Here is a 17611-nt window from a genome sequence, read left to right as displayed (position 1 = left end):
CGTCTTATAATTCGATGGAGCCGGCTGCACGCACGAAAAAACATAACTCATGCGGCGTTACCTCGCTCTGAGGCGTTACCTCGCTCTGAGGCGTTACCTCACTCTGAGGCGTTCCATTTAAAATTGACATAATTGTATTTATGCGTACAAATAAATGTAACTTGATCAATTCAATTGTGATTTCCATTTACCTCCTCTATATCCATACAAAATACCTATCAAACAAATTAAATTATTATTTTTTTGAAAAATGCAACCATCCCATCAATATTTTTTTATGGAGTTGTCACGTTCAACTATCGTCAGTAAACCGACTTTACAGACAACCGATTTTTTTTAATTTACACAATGTTTTTAAGGAGCTGCAACCATTGCACTATGTTCCACATGACTTCTTAAGTAATTAATAGTTAATAAAATAGACACTTGCTTATGTTAAATATAATGTTTGGTAATTAATTAAACAAAACTTGTGTCCAACGTTTTATTAGTGAAAGATAATAATTAAGTGCCAAAAATATATTTTAATTTTTCTTCAAAAACGATGCTAATTGTTGTGCGCCCGCCGTGTTAATTTCTTCGTAACCGTATGGTTCAAGCGCTTTTTGAGTTCGCTCGTACCACTTCGATACATTATCGTGAGCGCTGAAGTCAAAGTTGAATGCCTAGAAAAAAACAATTTAGTTAGAAAACTTAATGTCTAGACAAGAGACAGTGTATTTTATTACTTTTTATTAAGTACATCCTTCTGTATCCAATACAAAACAATTAATATTTTATAGGATAATAAACCTGCCACGTCGGTGTAGTTGATTGCTAGAAATTTATTTGATATTGAATAAATACGATTCTCTTTTGTTTTGTGAAATATTTGTGATAATTTTAGGAATGTAGAGGCTAAAAAGCAGTTGTTAGATTCCAGTAGTTTACGTAGTGATACTTGAGTGAATATATCTAGGATTCCTATTTGACATATGCCGTAATATATAGATGTTATATTATATATATTTTAGTATATCTGAACGTAAGGCTGTCTTGTCTATATATTCTTATTTTATCTGTAAAACTTATCAAGGATATATCCAATATTCAAACATTATATTATTTCATTGTAATGTAAATGTTTTACTAATAAATAAACACATAAAACAAGTTAACTTCTGATACTATTGATTGGTTCAATCAATATAAAAGTGAACCAACGATTAAAAATTAATATTTAATGGTAACCAATACACGGCTATTTGGGAATTATACACCTGTTATTTTACCCATGACCCAATAAAGTATAATCAATAGCTACTTTCTTATTATTTCATTTCAATGGGAAATTTTTTACTTTCAAACTATTATACAAATTTGTGTTCGTAATTTTCTTTAAGTTTTATATGTATGTGTTTTTGAAGTTATACTTCTTTGGGCGCGTTAGGGAAAAATAATGAGAGTCAATTTTTACGATGCGCGCTCACACCATCACAAAAAACCAACACCCTGAAGTTAGCTATAGTAAACATTTTAGTTTTTTCTTTTATTAGTGTCGTTTTTCTACAAACGTAGAATAAAATTTTTGAAAAGATTTTTATCTTGTTACGCCAAAGAAGTATCATTTCTAACGCTATACGCCTACATAACACACGTTTTTTTTTAATCTTACCTATTTATAATATTATTTGTTTCGTCTAAAAATAATAGTAACATTGATTTTTGTATCTACCCCGAAGAAGGTATTAAATACTAAATGAAATCAAAATATAATTCATTAACTTAGGTAACACAGTGTATTTGGCCATGAACGTCAATAAATTTGTGAAGTTAATATAGATTTGACAAACTCTTGGCCATCCTCTTTTATAGCCATATTATTTTTTATAGATCAGGAGGAAAACGGGCAGTAGGTTCAGCTGATGCAAAGTGATACCGTCGCCCATGGACACTCTCAATGCAAGAGGGCTCATGAGTGCGTTACCAACCTTTTAAGAGTTATTACAGGCAGCATAGACAATGGTGTTCTGCGGAAAAAACTGCCTTAAATAACGCTTAGCCTTGCGATTCTGTAACTCACTTTTCAAACTCACACAGCGGTTTTCGCAGCGGCGGTCGCGCTCAAATCAGTCGTGAAGCAGTCATTTTATGATTTGGCATTCTGATAAGGAGGGAGCTTGTAGTTAATTGTTTATGCCGCTGTGGCAACCGCTGTGTGAGTTCGAAAAGTGAGTTACAGAATCGCAAGGCAGTTGTGGAACGACGGACGTCGAGATGATACGGGTGGAATTTCGTATTCTATCCCAACGTTCGATGATGAAACTCTGCCACATCTTAATCCATGCTTAACATGAAAATTATTAGAAACCATAAAACGTATTCAATTATAGTAATAAAAATACTTACGTCTAAACTAGTAATTGTAACAATTATGCTTATATCTGCAATGGTCATATTATCTCCAGCCACGAAGGTTTTTCCTTCTATCAATGTGTTGAGCCAAGCCAGCGCTTCTGTTACTTTTGCTGCTAAATCCTCATTGTATGGTTCACCACGCATTAACATCGGCGCCTGAAATATTAATACATGGATTTTCTACTTAAAAAATCCCCCGGGGCCACCGGGGGTCTCATCCAAAGGGGCTTGACCGCGAGCCGCGAGTCTGTCCGATACCCTGCCCTGGTGTCACTGACTATGACACCAGGGCCTAGTCGAGACTACTCCTTGGCCCCTCACCACCGGATTGACACCCCGGACATGACCCCAACATCAACATCATCGGCTGCGCGCAGCGAGTAGAGCCTACGTCTCCTCGCGCGCTGCGGCCCCCATCATGTGCTCGCCCCCGTGCCGCCCTGTATCAGCAGGGTGCGATCAAAAACACCACCCGAAGGGGGCATATGCCCCGAACGGGCCAAAAGCTCACCCCTCTCGAGGGAGTGTGCAATATTTACTACAAACGGTACTTATAAGTTCAATGTTACTTATGTTAATAAAGTAAAGTTGGTGCAGAAAATATGTACTACTACTTTACTGTTCCCTAAGTTGAAATATAGCTTAAATCACAATTAAAATAGTAATCTTTTTATTATCCTTTGAATTTTAAGTGTTGCGTTTGTGTACCAGTATAATCTTTGAAGCCTAAAATCAATTTACATCATCTAATTTCAACAATGTAACATACATACAGGCAAACTGGTAACCTTTCTTTTTTAAGTCTCTTAAAAATAAAGCATGTAAGCGTAATAAACAGGAATTTTATTTAGAAAGGATCGATTTAATTTACCCTGCATTTGTTTTAGTTACTAGTTTAGTTACTCATTAAGATTAAAGAACGACTATTAAGTGTTATTACGCGTAAAACGTAACATATTGTACACGTATATATACAAACAAAATCTTACGTATAAAGCTGAATATCTCGAATACAAAGTGCCAAGGTCAAACTGTAGCCTTTGGTCTACAACGGCTCGCAATCGTGGATTCTTCGGGTAGAGTGTGTCATCCCGGCCATATGCATTCACCAGATAGGACATTATTGCCCGACTAAAATGAGAAGGTATCCAAAATACATATATTTCAATACTTACTGTTTCACAATGTACTGATAAGTTCTACATAAGTTCCAAATTAGCTATTTATTACGTATTGGTAGGATAAACAGTATTGTTGTGTTTCACGACTGTCAGATAGCGCTATTCGTCACATAAAGTCCATCATAAGCTATGAGTCCGATGAATGTTAAATGGCACAATTTATCTTCCAAATAATTTATGTGTTGCATAGCTATTTGGTACTTTATCTATACATTGTGAAACAGACCCTTAATGTAAGAGAATATTAATAAATATTCCTCTTATATTCTATAATCATACCTTTCCCATAGAATAAAACCACTGTCATCAATCGTTGGAATCGAGTGTTGAGGGTTCATCTGAAGACAATGGAAGAAAATATATTATCCTATATGATTTATAGTGTGCGTTGCCTTTCTAAAGTATTAAGTTTGACAACAATTATAAATAACTTAACTTATTATTATGACATTATGTTAATTTTCCTTTTAAATGACTTTATGATATATGACATTTGCGTGCGTATTTTTATATGGCTGATTGTACGGATTTTTATAATAATCGATCTTAATATACCTCATTCTTCGCAAATAAACGATTTATTTATTTATTATTGTTCATAGCATGTCACGTCTCATGTAAAATTCTAGATCTAGGGTTTGTAGTTATTGTAACGAATACGAAAGAATGCTTTATGTTATCTAAGGATACACAAAGCACAAAATGTTTAGTAAATGTTTCTCGCAGTAGTATTGCTTTGCATATTTATCAGGCGTATTATAAGGATACTCTAACAAAACTGCCTGTTCATAAAATATATCAGTAAGAGACACAGTTGTGGATACATCCCCCATTTAATATACTACAGCTATACTCACACTGAGCGACGAAATATTCAGTTATTTTAATCTGTGCTCCTTACTTTTTGGTAATATCTTCTTTAAAACCTATATTTTTGTAAAGATACTTATTCAATGTATATCATATCATATAGTAATAATTGTTTTGGTTGATATTGTGATTACCTAAACCTTTTTAACTAAAGAAATCAGGAGATAAGATTAGAAAAGATGTAGAATAGTAGGAACCCGGAACAGAAAATCCGTAGACTAAAAAAATTCTTAATTAATTACAACCTATGATATTACCTTTAGGAACTCGGGCGTCAAATGTTCACCTTTCATGATGTTAGTCAGTACCAAATCCAGTTCTAAGCCGATAATCTTTGCCGTCATCATCACGGCTCGGCAAGGTGGCGATGGTGGCAGGTAATACAATTTAATCGCTTGGCTCGGCATCTTGCCTCCTTTAGATTTGGCTGCAGCGTTACTATGGAAACCAGGAATGAAATAATTTAGGAGAAGCTCGAATAATGGATTTTTGTCTGCGATTCGTGATTCAAATATTTTTGGGTATGTCAAAGTAAATTTCTATTTCAAACTAAATTATAAATTCGTAATTAAATTATGTTTTATAATTATCTAGAGTCTCACAAAGTTACTTTAACGTTAACGTTTGTGTCAAATATATATGTAAAAAATCGCCGCTTGAAATGCTGTGAAAAACTTAAATCTTTCGAATCATGGTAGAATTCTCTAAGTGTGATTTTAAGTAAATAATTACTTTAAGGGCAGATGTTAACGAGAATTATTAGTTATAAAGTAATTTTCCCAAAACAAACTCTAAGAAACGCGAAGAACATGAGATTTTTGTTTCAATGTTTATAGCTATATTTTGTTGGCTATTAGGAGAAAAAGTCAATTAAATTTTCCATTTCCCTAATGATATGAATATAAAAGTCCCTATAATATTGGAATACACCACGCCCTTGCTAAGGGCTCTTAACATATTTTAATATTAGTAAAGAAATACAAACAATAATTTAAACATAAGCGTGTCAATAAAATAAACGGTGTATGTAGAAAAACATTCCTCACGCGAAATATGATACATTTAATATATCTTTAATTTATAGATTTAAAATATAAGAAGATTTTTACAGACATTTGTAAGACAAGGGGAGAAAACCCTTTTTTGGTTTTATTAAATTATCCACAAATTATTTTTGTTTACCCATCGGGATGTCATAAAAACCCGTATATTTTTATCGGAAATTAACCCACAAAAATTAATATCTAACCATAAACGGGACCTCAAACCAAACCCATTTTAACCCAAAAGCCAAATACCAAGCGTAGAACCAGTTCAAAAGCCAAAAACCATTCAAGTGCAAAAGCATTTGCAGACAATGAGTTGGAATACACAAATAGCCACTAAGGATAAAAAATATAAATAAACTACTTTTCCGCGTATATTCTCCCATGAACTGTGTATAACACAATGTATTATAACAGAAATTATGATTCTGCCCGGGTTGCCTAAGCTGGACCCTCACACATAGAAGTAAACTTGCACATTACTCACACAAGGTACTACGCCCCAAATTGTTAGTGGATATTAAGGATTAGTAGATAAGGAAATCTCATGTTTTATCTGTTTGAGTCACCAAACTTACCCAAAACTCATTACACATAGAACAGTGAAAACTGCTAGATATTTCATGGTCCTAATATTTCCTAAAGATAAGATAATATTTTTAATAAAAATGTAAATGGTCCAACCATTACCATTATGCAACGGTGACAAAAGGACCTAAGCAATACAAATTTTATTTTTCAATGCATGTTTGCATAAAATTAAACACAATAGAAAATGATATATTTTCTATATATCTATATCGAATTTATACCGAACCGGTAAGGTAATTCATATGCATTTTCGCATATAATATATATATGTAACTATATAACCAGTAGGTACTATGATAGTCATTGGGATCAAATCTTTCTTACGTTCGTATATTTAATAATCGACTAATGCCATAAAAAATATTATTCTGTCTAAATATATCATAGCAGGCTTGAGAAAGTTAAAATTTATTTAAAACGAAACTAAAATTGCTATTGTAAATGTTCCACACAAATCAACATGGTTTTATATATAGGAATTTCAAATTTAATAATATTATGTAATTAATTTAAAAAAAATAATTTAAATACTAAACGTAATTTTTAACATTTATAAGTGCATTGCAAAATTGAAATGCGCTTCAATTCTATAACTCACTCTTTCCACTGTATATTTTCTACTACAGATTTGTCCATACATTGACCCAGATTTAATATTAAAAGTTACGAAATTCAACTGAAAATTTCACAGAAATAACCTACTTCACAAAGCCTCGTTACGTGATGAGTAAACTGGTATTTGTGACTGGCAACCATTTATATGATATGTTATGGTTGAGGAAACCATGGAGACGTTATTATAATATTTGCCAGTCATTATGGGTTATTATCCACACGACGACAGTTAGGGTTCTGTCGCCACCATGAGTTTCACGAAGGATTAAAATAAAACTTCTATAAATGCGAATTTCATATTTTTCTTCTAACTCTTACAGTTCGTTAGGCTAATCGTGGTCAGAGAGAGAAGGTATGATATGCTGTTATTTCTACTTCTATGGTTCTATATACAAATTGGAATGACGTAAGCGCAGATAATGGACTTCGAAAACTATTGATTATAAAAAAGTTGTTTATGCTATGTACTCTGGGAACACACAAAACCGCTAATAATAACTGTTTATTGTTTAAATTATTGAAATCAGAATACAGTTAAAATCGATTTTAAAAAAGTTTTTTTATTAAGTGTGCGATAGTAAAACGTATTTATATAAGGGTGATTTATGAATATGTCTAATAGGTAGTGATTAAACAATTTGCTAAGAGACCCATTTATCTAATCATACTTTTATCAACAAAGACTTTCTAACATCTATGTAATTAAAATTGGAATTAAATATTTCGAGGGTAAAATATGTATAATGTTTTAACATTAGTAAATTAAACTAATTGAATCTCCGCATGTTTCATGAAAACAATGATCCTATGCGAATATTTGACCGTTCTTATGATATATCAACTCATTTCTGAACGCCACATGCGTATAAAGGCGAACCAACAATAGTCTAGTCCGTACCGTAGGCTGTGGAGGTTTATCTAAGAAAATTCACGAGGCCAGACTTCTGCTGAACACCTTAGATACCTCAACATCCACAGCATTAGCCTTTTTATGGAATACATGATATGACAATTAACAAGATCAGACGAAAACACAAAAATTACGAGTTGAAAAAAAGAAATCTTTAGGTATTTTGAACCTTGAAAAATACTTATGACAATGATTAGTTTTTTCAATATTGTTAACTAATCTAACAGTCACTCGTATGTTATTACTGGTATTTATAGTTTTAATTGTTTTTAATTCACACGAATTTTGTTAGTCCTTATTGAGTAGAATATTTTTCTTCTTTTGTCTTTGTTATTGTATTATTCTTTATCTTAATGTTTTAAAAGTAAAAGGTATATACAACATGTTAATGTTTATGTATTATACGAGATAAGGTAAGAACTAAGAAATATACCTACTAAAATATTTATGTACTGTAAAGGCCTTCATATGTAGATCTATTGATAACTATAGCCTTTACAAATATAATATCGAGCTGGTTAAAGTATTTGGTATTTGCCAAAAACGCGGTGCCAAAAATTCGACAGTATATACTGCATTACATGCTTTTAATTGTAACACATTTATTTTAAATTTCAACTTTAAACTGTCCCAACGTTTGGCGTGCTCTTCATAGTCAAAACGTTTCTATGAATGTGTCATCCACACGTAAATAAAATCAATATTATCATTTAACTTCGTCACACAGCTATCAATGTTGTCCATTAATGATAATGGACTTATAATAGTGTTTTTAACCCTTACATTGTTGCATTTCAAGAGAATAATATTTATATCTTACGCGATAAAGACAATAATAACAAAACCGTGATAATTAAAACAAAAAGTAATCAAATAAACTTTTTAATTTAAAGCACATAAAACAAATATGACACAGGTATAAAATCAGCTGATAAAATCACTTATCGTCCAACACTTCCACCGTCGAGGCACTGCTTGCATTATCATTATTTTTCTCCTCAATTTGCTCCGAGGCAATTTCCACTTCATTATTTTTGTTCGCGTTATCCAGAGATTCGGTCTTTATAGTATTTATACGTTCGTGAGATTCTTCGACAGTCGTGTCGGTAGAGATTTTCATTTTCTTACTCTTAGAATTTCCCATATTCAAAATGCAACCGATCGCATGGGTCACCCAATTAACACTGTTCTGATATCTTGATAACAATTACTTTGGTGAATTCTGACGCTTGTGATAACCGTCCGATACCGAGTGAGTGCGAAAATGCATCTGTTGGAATACACTAAAAACAGCTCTGCTTACAAGATAAGGCAATGACACATTGGCCGTTTTATTTCAATGACCTGAGTCTCAGTAATCGAATGGAGCGTGCTCCTTGGAGAGCGGATGTCTCGGATGACGTGGATTTATAATTGTTTAATCTTTGTTCTTTCTCTTTTAAAAAGCATATTAACGCGTGTAAATTTACTTCATCTTAAGAAATGAGCACTATGGTACACAATACCGATAACTCTTTTAAAATGAACAAAAGACAAATTATTGCATGCCATTAGTCACATTCTACTAACCACGATACTGAGTCATTATAACAAAAATAACTCGATATGATATCATGTATGAAACTAAATATTACTTTGTTCGTTAAGAAAACAACTCATTACGAAGAATAATATTCAGATTATTTGAAGGTAGGTTTTAGGTTATTAAAGTCATAATATATAAACAAAAAATATTACAACATAAAGTATTACTTATCGGTTAATTTTTAAAGTTAGTAAAAATTGCAATAAAAAAATTGATTATACTAAATTATTTATTACAGTAATATTCAAATAATTATATCATACAAACTTAGGCTTAAATGTAGTTTCAATAGCTGTCAAACCATTTTTTTATGTTTGACATATTTGACAGCGCTCAAGACTAGATTGTGACTTGACTAGCGGTTACGCACTAGCAGTATCTTGTGCATTATCCTGTAGGTCATTATTTGTTGAAAGCCTGAAATTTTCTTATAGCAGTTTCCACGAACTCAGCAGCTCTAGTCAATCGTTCTGGGTTTCTGTATATGTTCTGAAGGTCATCTGCCGTCGGTAGCATATCCAAAATTCGCGTATTGCATATTGGTGTCAGCGCACAAGCTCCAAATGCTGCAACTGTCCCAAATAACACCACGGGTAAGTTTGACAGTAAGAAATTTATGCCACCTTTGAAGAGCCGGAGAACGTTCTAAAACAAATATGGTAATTATATAATCTGTATTACTGCTTGAGATTCAAAGACAAAGATTAAGTCTAGTCTAATAGATTTATTAATATAGGTAAACAAGTACACTTATCTATCGTCGTATATATCGTCAGAAAAGAAGTTAAATTAATTCTTAATTTACATTTATTACCATTTCGCAAGTCAAGGGCGTAGAGCGGGCAAGAAGAACTGGCAAGGATCATTTCGCCACTCTATTTAATCGCTAAGTTTTGAGCCATACAAATTGTTTAAATTGGAGCAAATCAATCCCAAGGATGAGGATCATTTAAATATTTGTCAAATTTATAAATTGCGTGAATATAACTTATATTAAAAATGTGATTATCTGACAGATGGTTTTCTTCTTTGTTTTAATTGGCTTGCATTCAAGAAAATGGGCTATGCGTCACAGACTTCACGCAAAAGACAGAGGAAACGTACGGCTACATTTTATCTTGGGCAAAGGTTTAAATACTAAATAATTATCTAATAATGTCTATAAACATTGCTAGAGAAGTATCTATACAAAAATCAAATCTATATATAATAAAAAAGGTACAGTTACCGTAGTTAAGTACGTTTAACAATAATAAGTTGGAAAATATCAGAGAGGACAACCAAAACTCGATTCGTTTAATATATTTTATATAAAAAAATATATATATATATATATTTCTCAGTAAAGAATATTAATATAAATTGTCTTTGTTCTTAGTTACTTTTGACGCAATTAAAATGAAATCATTGTCGCGCGCTATGTTTATATTTAAAGAGTTAAATACCGGGGAAACAACATTTTAGTTTAAAAATCACAGACTATAGAGAAAAATGATAAACTATAGACAATGATTTTTTCTCTCATAACATAATATTGTTTTTAAAGTGCACTAACGAAAGATAATTAATATCAAAATAATTAAGTTTATCTGAGATTATAAGATAAAATATACACATACAAACATCTATACCAAACAAATGATTACAAGTTCATATACCTGTATTATTAATTCTATCTATAAAATAAATCCTTGTCCCGACAGCATCTTACAAATTATTGCATTTGGTAAATGCCCTCTAAAAATAACCGACGCTTTTGTATGAAATTTTAATATATTCTCTCAATATCCGTAGCGCTTATCGCATACGAGCGATAGAAATCTATTGAAGTTGTTATCGCATGGGAGTTACTGAGTACCTGGCCCTGTATTCTGTAACTCACTTTTCGAACTCACACAGCGGGAGCTGTAAAGGTGGGAGCTTGTAGTTTATTGTTTATCAGAATGCCAAATCATAAAATGACTGCTTCACGACTGATTTGAGAGCGACCGCCGATGCGAAAACCACTGTGTGAGTTTGAAAAGTGAGTTACAGAATCGCAGGGCTGCGCTGGTTCGCGATTCGCGACACACTAAAATGGTCGTTGGAGATTTCGGCCTAAACCTTTTTATTACCAAACCAAGTTTTACAATGTCGAAACATAAGTTATTTCTGTAAGTAGTTTTTGTCATAGTCCCCTCACTCTCACAACGAATTCATGGAATGAATAATTAGTATCTTATCTGTGATATTGTTCAAGCAAATAATGGCAAAATTTTACTACCTAAGCCTTAATGGACAATCACTTGGCGTGCCTAGATAAGAGCTAACTAACTAAAACCTTTACATTCAAAAATTTTGCACATTTTGTCATACTTAGTTCATTTTGGCAGTTCTGTTACCAATAATGTAAAAATATATATCGAATTAAAACATGCCATATCTCTATTGACATTATTGATCAACCGGTTGATGAAAAATCGGTAGGTAATAGTCGTAAACGATTATGTATATTTACAATAAGCGGTGTTTGTGTTAGTAGAGTACATTTGAAGCTCCCTACATTGTAAGTTATATTGTGAACGATAATTTAAAGGAATAATAATGTTTGCAAAAAAATTTAATTAACAATTTTTCGTACTTTACAATGTCAAAAATAGTCACCGATATTTTTTCGCGGTCCGAGAAAAACAATTGTTATTTAAAAAGTCTTTGAAATATCTCTATCTCTAACAAGATTAGCTTACAACGGATTTAAAAGATCAAAAAACCTTTCAGAAAATCGTGCACATGATTTAAAAAAATCTTTAAAATACTTACAGAAATCGCAGGAACCACACTCAAATCATTGGCAACTGGTTCTAGGAGATCTTTTTTCTGGATGTGTTCTTCACGTCGTGTGGGTTCATACTCATTATAAGGTAATGGGAAAGGTAGCACCTGGAAAGATGTATTAAATGATTATAGCACATTAAATACTTTTACAAACTTGCGATCAAAGTAAAGTCTTTCGACCATACCGGCGTATGGTTTTTGGCTTTTAAAACCACAATTTTAAACGTCAATACTCGAGACTAATAACTACAGAATGCACTCGCTATTTCTCGGGAAAGTAATTAAATATTAACAAGAGGCAGTAAACTAATCGCCTTTTCTGGTTGTTGGGCTCTCACTCAATCCCTCCTGTGTTATAGGAGTTAAATTTAACGTAAAAGCAGTGTATGTATATGCAAAGTATTTATTACGCACATACAAAAATGTACATAGCGTCACTCCAAACGACCCCAACCCTGCGATTCTGTAACTCACTTTTCGAACTCACACAGCGGTTTTCGCATCGGCGGACGCTCTCAAATCAGTCGTGAAGCAGTCATTTTATGATTTGGCATTCTGAAAAGGTGGGAGCTTGTAGTTTATTGTTTATCAGAATGCCAAATCATAAAATGACTGCTTCACGACTGATTTGAGAGCGACCGCCGATGCGAAAACCGCTGTGTGAGTTCGAAAAGTGAGTTAAAGAATCGCAGGGCAGGTCTAGAATTGCTTAACTACTCACAAATATCTCATTCTGTTAATAGAATCTATTTCATATTAAAATATTTTCATTTAAATTGTTATTTACAAGCGACGAACATATAGTCATTTTCCTGAGCACAACCGTAACTAACTAATAACTAGTCATTTAAATTTTCCCACTCACTTGAAAAGCTGTCTCATCATACTCCAACACATTATTACTATTATCAATACGAAAGCCTTGAACAAACGTGCTCATTAATGTCATCAAAACTATGGCTTGCATCTGAAATAATCTTAATATATATATTTCTTGTGTGCGTGTGTATGTGACTGAACTCCTCCTAAACGACTGGACCAATTTTGATGAAATTTTTTTTGTGTCTTCAAGGGGATCTGGGAATGGTTTAGATTCACAAATCAGCCCGCCAGATGTTAAGGGTAGTCCACCCCTAAATTTTTATTTTTATTTTTTAGACAAAATTTTTAATTTCTATTTTTTTATGATACAGCATTAAAAAATACATACAACCCCTAACTTTCACCCCTCTACGATCAACCCCTATTTTTTTATTATAAATGATATACATGGCGAAACGACGTTTGCCGGATCAGCTAGTATGTATATAAATATCCTAATACACAAATTTGCTAAATATTACACGTGTAGCTCAACTGTGATTTTGGTGTAATAATAACAGAAGGCAATTGAATAATGTGTTAATAACAATAATTAAAAGCTACGTTACTAGATTAAGTAAAAATAAATTACAAGAAACTTACTCTGCAACCCTGTAAAACATTTCTGTGAAACATATTTTGTATGAATCATAAAATTCTTAAAAAATAAGAGCAAGAAATATTTAATATATAGGTACCTATTCTATGATATGTGAAGAATAAATAATTTACCTTTCCAAATCGAAATATATCCTCAAATTTTAAAGTCTGAGCTCATTTATATACTTGATTAACTAATAAACTATAAGGTTATTTGTAAATAAACTAAATTCCCTTGTAATATGTAATATAATCACGTAAAAGACTTCTTACCTTCAAATATACTTTTCTATTGCTTAAAAGTAACAGGTGATTTTTTTTTAATTTTCACTACTAACACGTTCACTCCTTGCACTTATTTGTGACAACTTGTGCAAAACGCACTCAATAAATACCCGATATTTTTCATTAATTAGGTCAGAAATCCCTAATTAGTTAATGATTACTACTCAATTTTTTAACAATGAATATCCTAATTGTATAACAGGTAAATAACGGCACTATTAACTCATTATAGAAATACAGTAATTACTTCCAGTAAGTAATAAAATCGATTATAACTAATCCTTTTGTGAATAAAAACATTTTTGAGATTACTAAATAATTTAATTGAAGTAAATGTTAAGACATCAAAAATACATATTATTATATATTACATTTTTAAATATTAAAACGATCTGCGTTTTCTGTTATCAGCGACCTTCTGAATAGTTTGATATTTGTTAATCGCAGTTTTAACAAAATCTGCTGCTGTGCTTATCTTCTCCAACCTCTCTGGCGTGATGAGGGATCGCATTTCCTCATGTATAGGGCCAACTCCATTGAATGTGATGGAGCATAGGTTCGTGTAGCTACAAACGCCAATTGTGAGAAGAGAACCGAGCATGATCACGAAGATACTGCTAAACACCCAATGAATTGTTCTACCCACGTAGCTGACCAGCGTCTGAAAAAGAACATATACATATATCTATGAAATTTAGAAGACTTTGTGGCTGGGGCCAAATGAGTCATAAATAAGAATTTAATAAAAAAACGCGTCTAATTGTGCGATGGCGTTTTAAATCATAAAAGGTATGTATTGTAAAACAATAGAATGAGATGTTTATTTTCAAATTTCCGAGTGTTATAATAGAGTTTATAGCACCTAGTCGAGGATTATGGTACGTTTATAAAAGGGGGAATGTTGTGAAGTCTTCCTATTAGACTTAGAGATCCCGTAATTTCCCAATAATTTTTTTTTTATCATTTTTGAAGCAAGCCTGACACAAGTTCGATAATGTTTCACCGTGTCGAATCCAGGACTTCACGGTAAAGCGATAGGCTCAATAATAAACAGCTAAATTCTCACCCGTGAATTGGGTACTTGACTCCATAACAGTCCCATAGACGAAGTATCTGGTTCCATGAAATAATCACTCAGGCTGTTACCATAGAGATCATATCTGAAAGAATATTAATGTATGAAATTTCTATTTGAGTACTGATTTAAGACCAAAATAGTTTTAATAATAAGAATACTTACGCATTAGCATATGCATTTCCATAGCCGTACCCTGGAGCATATGGTATATCAGGATAAGCCACCTCACCAGGATTAATGAATGCCGTTGCAGACATGTTGTCCTGTAATCATTACATTTTTATTTAAAAATGGAAGTCAATTATTAATATCCATTTTGCTGGTTAATTAATATTTTATATTGCTATTCTAGGCTCTAGGTATTCTGTAATTGTCAAAGAATTCCGACTTTCTTTACGCGCCTTCAACCAATGGCTGATATGGTTGATTCCAAAATACTGAATTACCGATAGCCTACCATCTACATACAACTGAATTAAATATTGACTATACACTATATTAAATATAAAATGCTTCATTGCGACAAGTTCTTCGAAAGATTATAAGTGAAATAGAACGAAGGTCTGTCACAATCTAATATATAAAATTCTCGTGTCGCGGTGTTTGTGGTTAAACTCCTCCAAAACGGCTCGACCGATTCTCATGAATTTTTGTGTGCATATTGGGTATGTCTGAGAATCGGACAACATTTATTTTTCATCTCCCTAAATGTTAAGGGTAGTCCACCCCTAAATATTTTTTTATGATACAACATTAAAAAATACATACAACCCCAAACTTTCACCCCTCTGCGATAAACCCCTTTTTTATTATAAATGATATACATGGCAAAACGACGTTTGCCCGGTCAGCTAGTAAAGTATAAAAGTACAAATTTTGTAGAAGCCATAGAAAAACTCGAGAGAAGTGTTTTGGTTTCTACCTACCTACCGACAAAATAGCTAAATTACAAAGTTACTTACAGAGCTGTCGGCTACGGGAGCTGGTGCATCAGCAAGCATGTCATGTTTTGCAATCGGCACCATTCCTCTTAATACATCTTCCCTTTCTTTCACCTCAGACTTTTCATCCCGATATACAGGGTGATGTTCCTCAGAATGCTTCTTGAAAACAGGGTGGGCTTCAGCATTTAATAGAGGATATTGAGGCTCTCGAGGTATTTCAGCGGATAGCGCGCAGGCTACTAACGCGGATAGTAACAAAATGTTGTTCATCTAAAAAAAAAGTTTCATAAATTGCAATTGTTTAATATGAAAGCGTTTTATCATAATCAACGTATCTAAGCGTAAGAAAAAACAACTAAAAGCATAACTGAAATATTTACTTATTTTTTAATACACGAAAAAAACAGCAAGAATAAATTATTATATAAACTAAATTGACTTTGAGAACTACAAGTGTAAGATTCAGAAACAAGACAATGCTAAGTCTGACGTCAAAAATGTATTGGAACTTGACATATAGAAGAACGTGATTCGCGATGTCTCGTTTTTGAATCTCACTCCCACTTTAAAGCAAAATTAAAATATTAATAGTTACTTACATTTTCCTGTTCTGCTGAGCTGATCCCGAAGAACTGATGCAGATCACTTGAGGGTTTGAGTTTTTATACTAAAGGGCTATTTAGAGAAACAATAGATCCCTTAACGTTATCTTTCTTACGATTTCCAATAATAGATAGAATACCGTAGACGGATTTGTCAAAACATCGGAATTTGCAAATTGAAAGGGTTCCTTAAAATTTTTGAGCGAGATGGATATTTTTATGTTTGTGACTCATTGCAAAGAATAGACTAAAACGTAGAAGAGTTTCATACCAAAAATATGTATGTTTTATATATTACATATGTGAAAAATATACATACTACAGCTAGCTAGCTACATAACACCAATGTTGCGTTATTATAAATCATTTACTATAGTTAGTACAGTAACATTAATTTTATATAGAAATAACATCGCAGGCATAACAACAAACAACCACAACAAACATGGTAATAACTTTAATCTACGTTACCGATATTTAAACTTAAAAATCTGTAGTCAGCTGAACTGATTTAAAATGAGGTGAAGGCATATTATTTACGAGCATAAATAATCGTCCATTGGACTAATCCTGACCAAAACGGTGTACACATGTGTAAAAAAATAATATATTTAACTGCTGATTTTTTTATAATTAAACAACTTTATTTACTCCATAACATTTTTTAAACTCATTTTATACAAAGATTACTAGCCTATTATTGTAATAGATTTAGACAAATTTTATTTTAAATTTATTTTGGACTACAAAAACACGATGTATTTTAAATCATTCAGAGGTGAACTCAATGCAGTCAACGCAACCACGAGCCAACAACAGTTGGTATTCATCAACAGTTGGTTAAACAAACTTGAATCATTTACTGATCAAATTTACTATGGCCGCTTTAATTCTCATTAATTAATTTTAGACATACACACTATGAAATATATGAACCCATTTGAAAATACACTTAAATAAGGACTCTACCTATATGTAAGAGAAGTCATTTGTAGTGTCGCGACCCCAGATAGGAAGCTGCTGGGAAGGAAGTTTATCAGGAAAAAAACTACTGCTACATAGTTGCGTCACGCTAGTGGTTTTCTACGTTTTTAAAAGCTATCCTTACCGTTTGATGTATTCCCAAAAAATTCGTATCTCTTCCTCTAAATTAACGTTCATAATTTTGATTTTCATATCAACACAATAACATAGTTTTTAAAGATTTGTTTATAAAATACGACGTATACATT

At 32.4% G+C, this 17611-nt stretch overlaps 3 protein-coding genes across 7 annotated transcripts; all 3 read right to left on the bottom strand.

The window, feature by feature from the left end:
* Positions 1 to 470: 470 nt before the first annotated feature.
* Positions 471 to 17601, bottom strand: LOC125060299 (glutathione S-transferase 1-like). Of its 5 annotated transcripts, none has more exons than XM_047665149.1 (7): positions 6788 to 6825; positions 6073 to 6133; positions 4706 to 4886; positions 3858 to 3916; positions 3387 to 3528; positions 2389 to 2553; positions 471 to 665 (listed from the first exon to the last, which is right to left on the bottom strand). In XM_047665149.1, the coding sequence occupies exons 2-7, from the start codon at positions 6117 to 6119 to the stop codon at positions 525 to 527; spliced, it is 735 nt and encodes a 244-aa protein (XP_047521105.1). In that variant the 5' UTR covers positions 6120 to 6133; positions 6788 to 6825; the 3' UTR covers positions 471 to 524. The 5 variants fall into 5 exon arrangements, with proteins under 5 accessions (XP_047521105.1, XP_047521104.1, XP_047521106.1 ...); XM_047665148.1 differs by having other exon boundaries at positions 6684 to 6816; XM_047665150.1 differs by lacking the exon at positions 6788 to 6825 and adding an exon at positions 6753 to 6771.
* Positions 9438 to 12980, bottom strand: LOC125060300. Its single transcript, XM_047665152.1, has 3 exons — positions 12875 to 12980; positions 11995 to 12114; positions 9438 to 9840 (listed from the first exon to the last, which is right to left on the bottom strand). The coding sequence occupies exons 1-3, from the start codon at positions 12974 to 12976 to the stop codon at positions 9598 to 9600; spliced, it is 465 nt and encodes a 154-aa protein (XP_047521108.1). The 5' UTR covers positions 12977 to 12980; the 3' UTR covers positions 9438 to 9597.
* On the bottom strand, positions 14055 to 16626 carry LOC125060301. Its single transcript, XM_047665153.1, has 5 exons — positions 16377 to 16626; positions 15796 to 16047; positions 14996 to 15096; positions 14822 to 14915; positions 14055 to 14416 (listed from the first exon to the last, which is right to left on the bottom strand). The coding sequence occupies exons 2-5, from the start codon at positions 16045 to 16047 to the stop codon at positions 14138 to 14140; spliced, it is 726 nt and encodes a 241-aa protein (XP_047521109.1). The 5' UTR covers positions 16377 to 16626; the 3' UTR covers positions 14055 to 14137.
* Positions 17602 to 17611: the final 10 nt, after the last annotated feature.

Source organism: Pieris napi, chromosome 21 (genome assembly GCF_905475465.1).
Source record: "Pieris napi chromosome 21, ilPieNapi1.2, whole genome shotgun sequence".
Taxonomy (NCBI): Eukaryota; Metazoa; Arthropoda; class Insecta; order Lepidoptera; family Pieridae; genus Pieris; species Pieris napi.
The sequence above is the reverse complement of the archived record's forward strand: the minus strand, read 5'-3'. Positions and strand labels throughout refer to the sequence as shown.

What these genes read in the sequence shown, in the direction of transcription:
- LOC125060299 (XM_047665147.1), bottom strand. Translation starts at nt 17,555, where the DNA reads ATGAAAATCAAAATTATGAACGTTAATTTAGAGGAAGAGATACGAATT. An exon ending in TTTTGGGAATACATCAAACG is followed by an intron (nt 4,887 to 17,487) that starts GTAAGGATAGCT and finishes TGGTTTCCATAG; the next exon opens with TAACGCTGCAGCCAAATCTA. An exon ending in TTACAATTACTAGTTTAGAC is followed by an intron (nt 666 to 2,388) that starts GTAAGTATTTTT and finishes GTTTTTTTCTAG; the next exon opens with GCATTCAACTTTGACTTCAG.
- LOC125060300 (XM_047665152.1), bottom strand. Translation starts at nt 12,976, where the DNA reads ATGCAAGCCATAGTTTTGATGACATTAATGAGCACGTTTGTTCAAGGC. An exon ending in ATGATGAGACAGCTTTTCAA is followed by an intron (nt 12,115 to 12,874) that starts GTGAGTGGGAAA and finishes ACATCTTTCCAG; the next exon opens with GTGCTACCTTTCCCATTACC. An exon ending in GTGTGGTTCCTGCGATTTCT is followed by an intron (nt 9,841 to 11,994) that starts GTAAGTATTTTA and finishes TATTTGTTTTAG; the next exon opens with AACGTTCTCCGGCTCTTCAA.
- LOC125060301 (XM_047665153.1), bottom strand. Translation starts at nt 16,047, where the DNA reads ATGAACAACATTTTGTTACTATCCGCGTTAGTAGCCTGCGCGCTATCC. An exon ending in CTCCCGTAGCCGACAGCTCT is followed by an intron (nt 15,097 to 15,795) that starts GTAAGTAACTTT and finishes TAATGATTACAG; the next exon opens with GACAACATGTCTGCAACGGC. An exon ending in GGAAATGCATATGCTAATGC is followed by an intron (nt 14,916 to 14,995) that starts GTAAGTATTCTT and finishes ATATTCTTTCAG; the next exon opens with ATATGATCTCTATGGTAACA.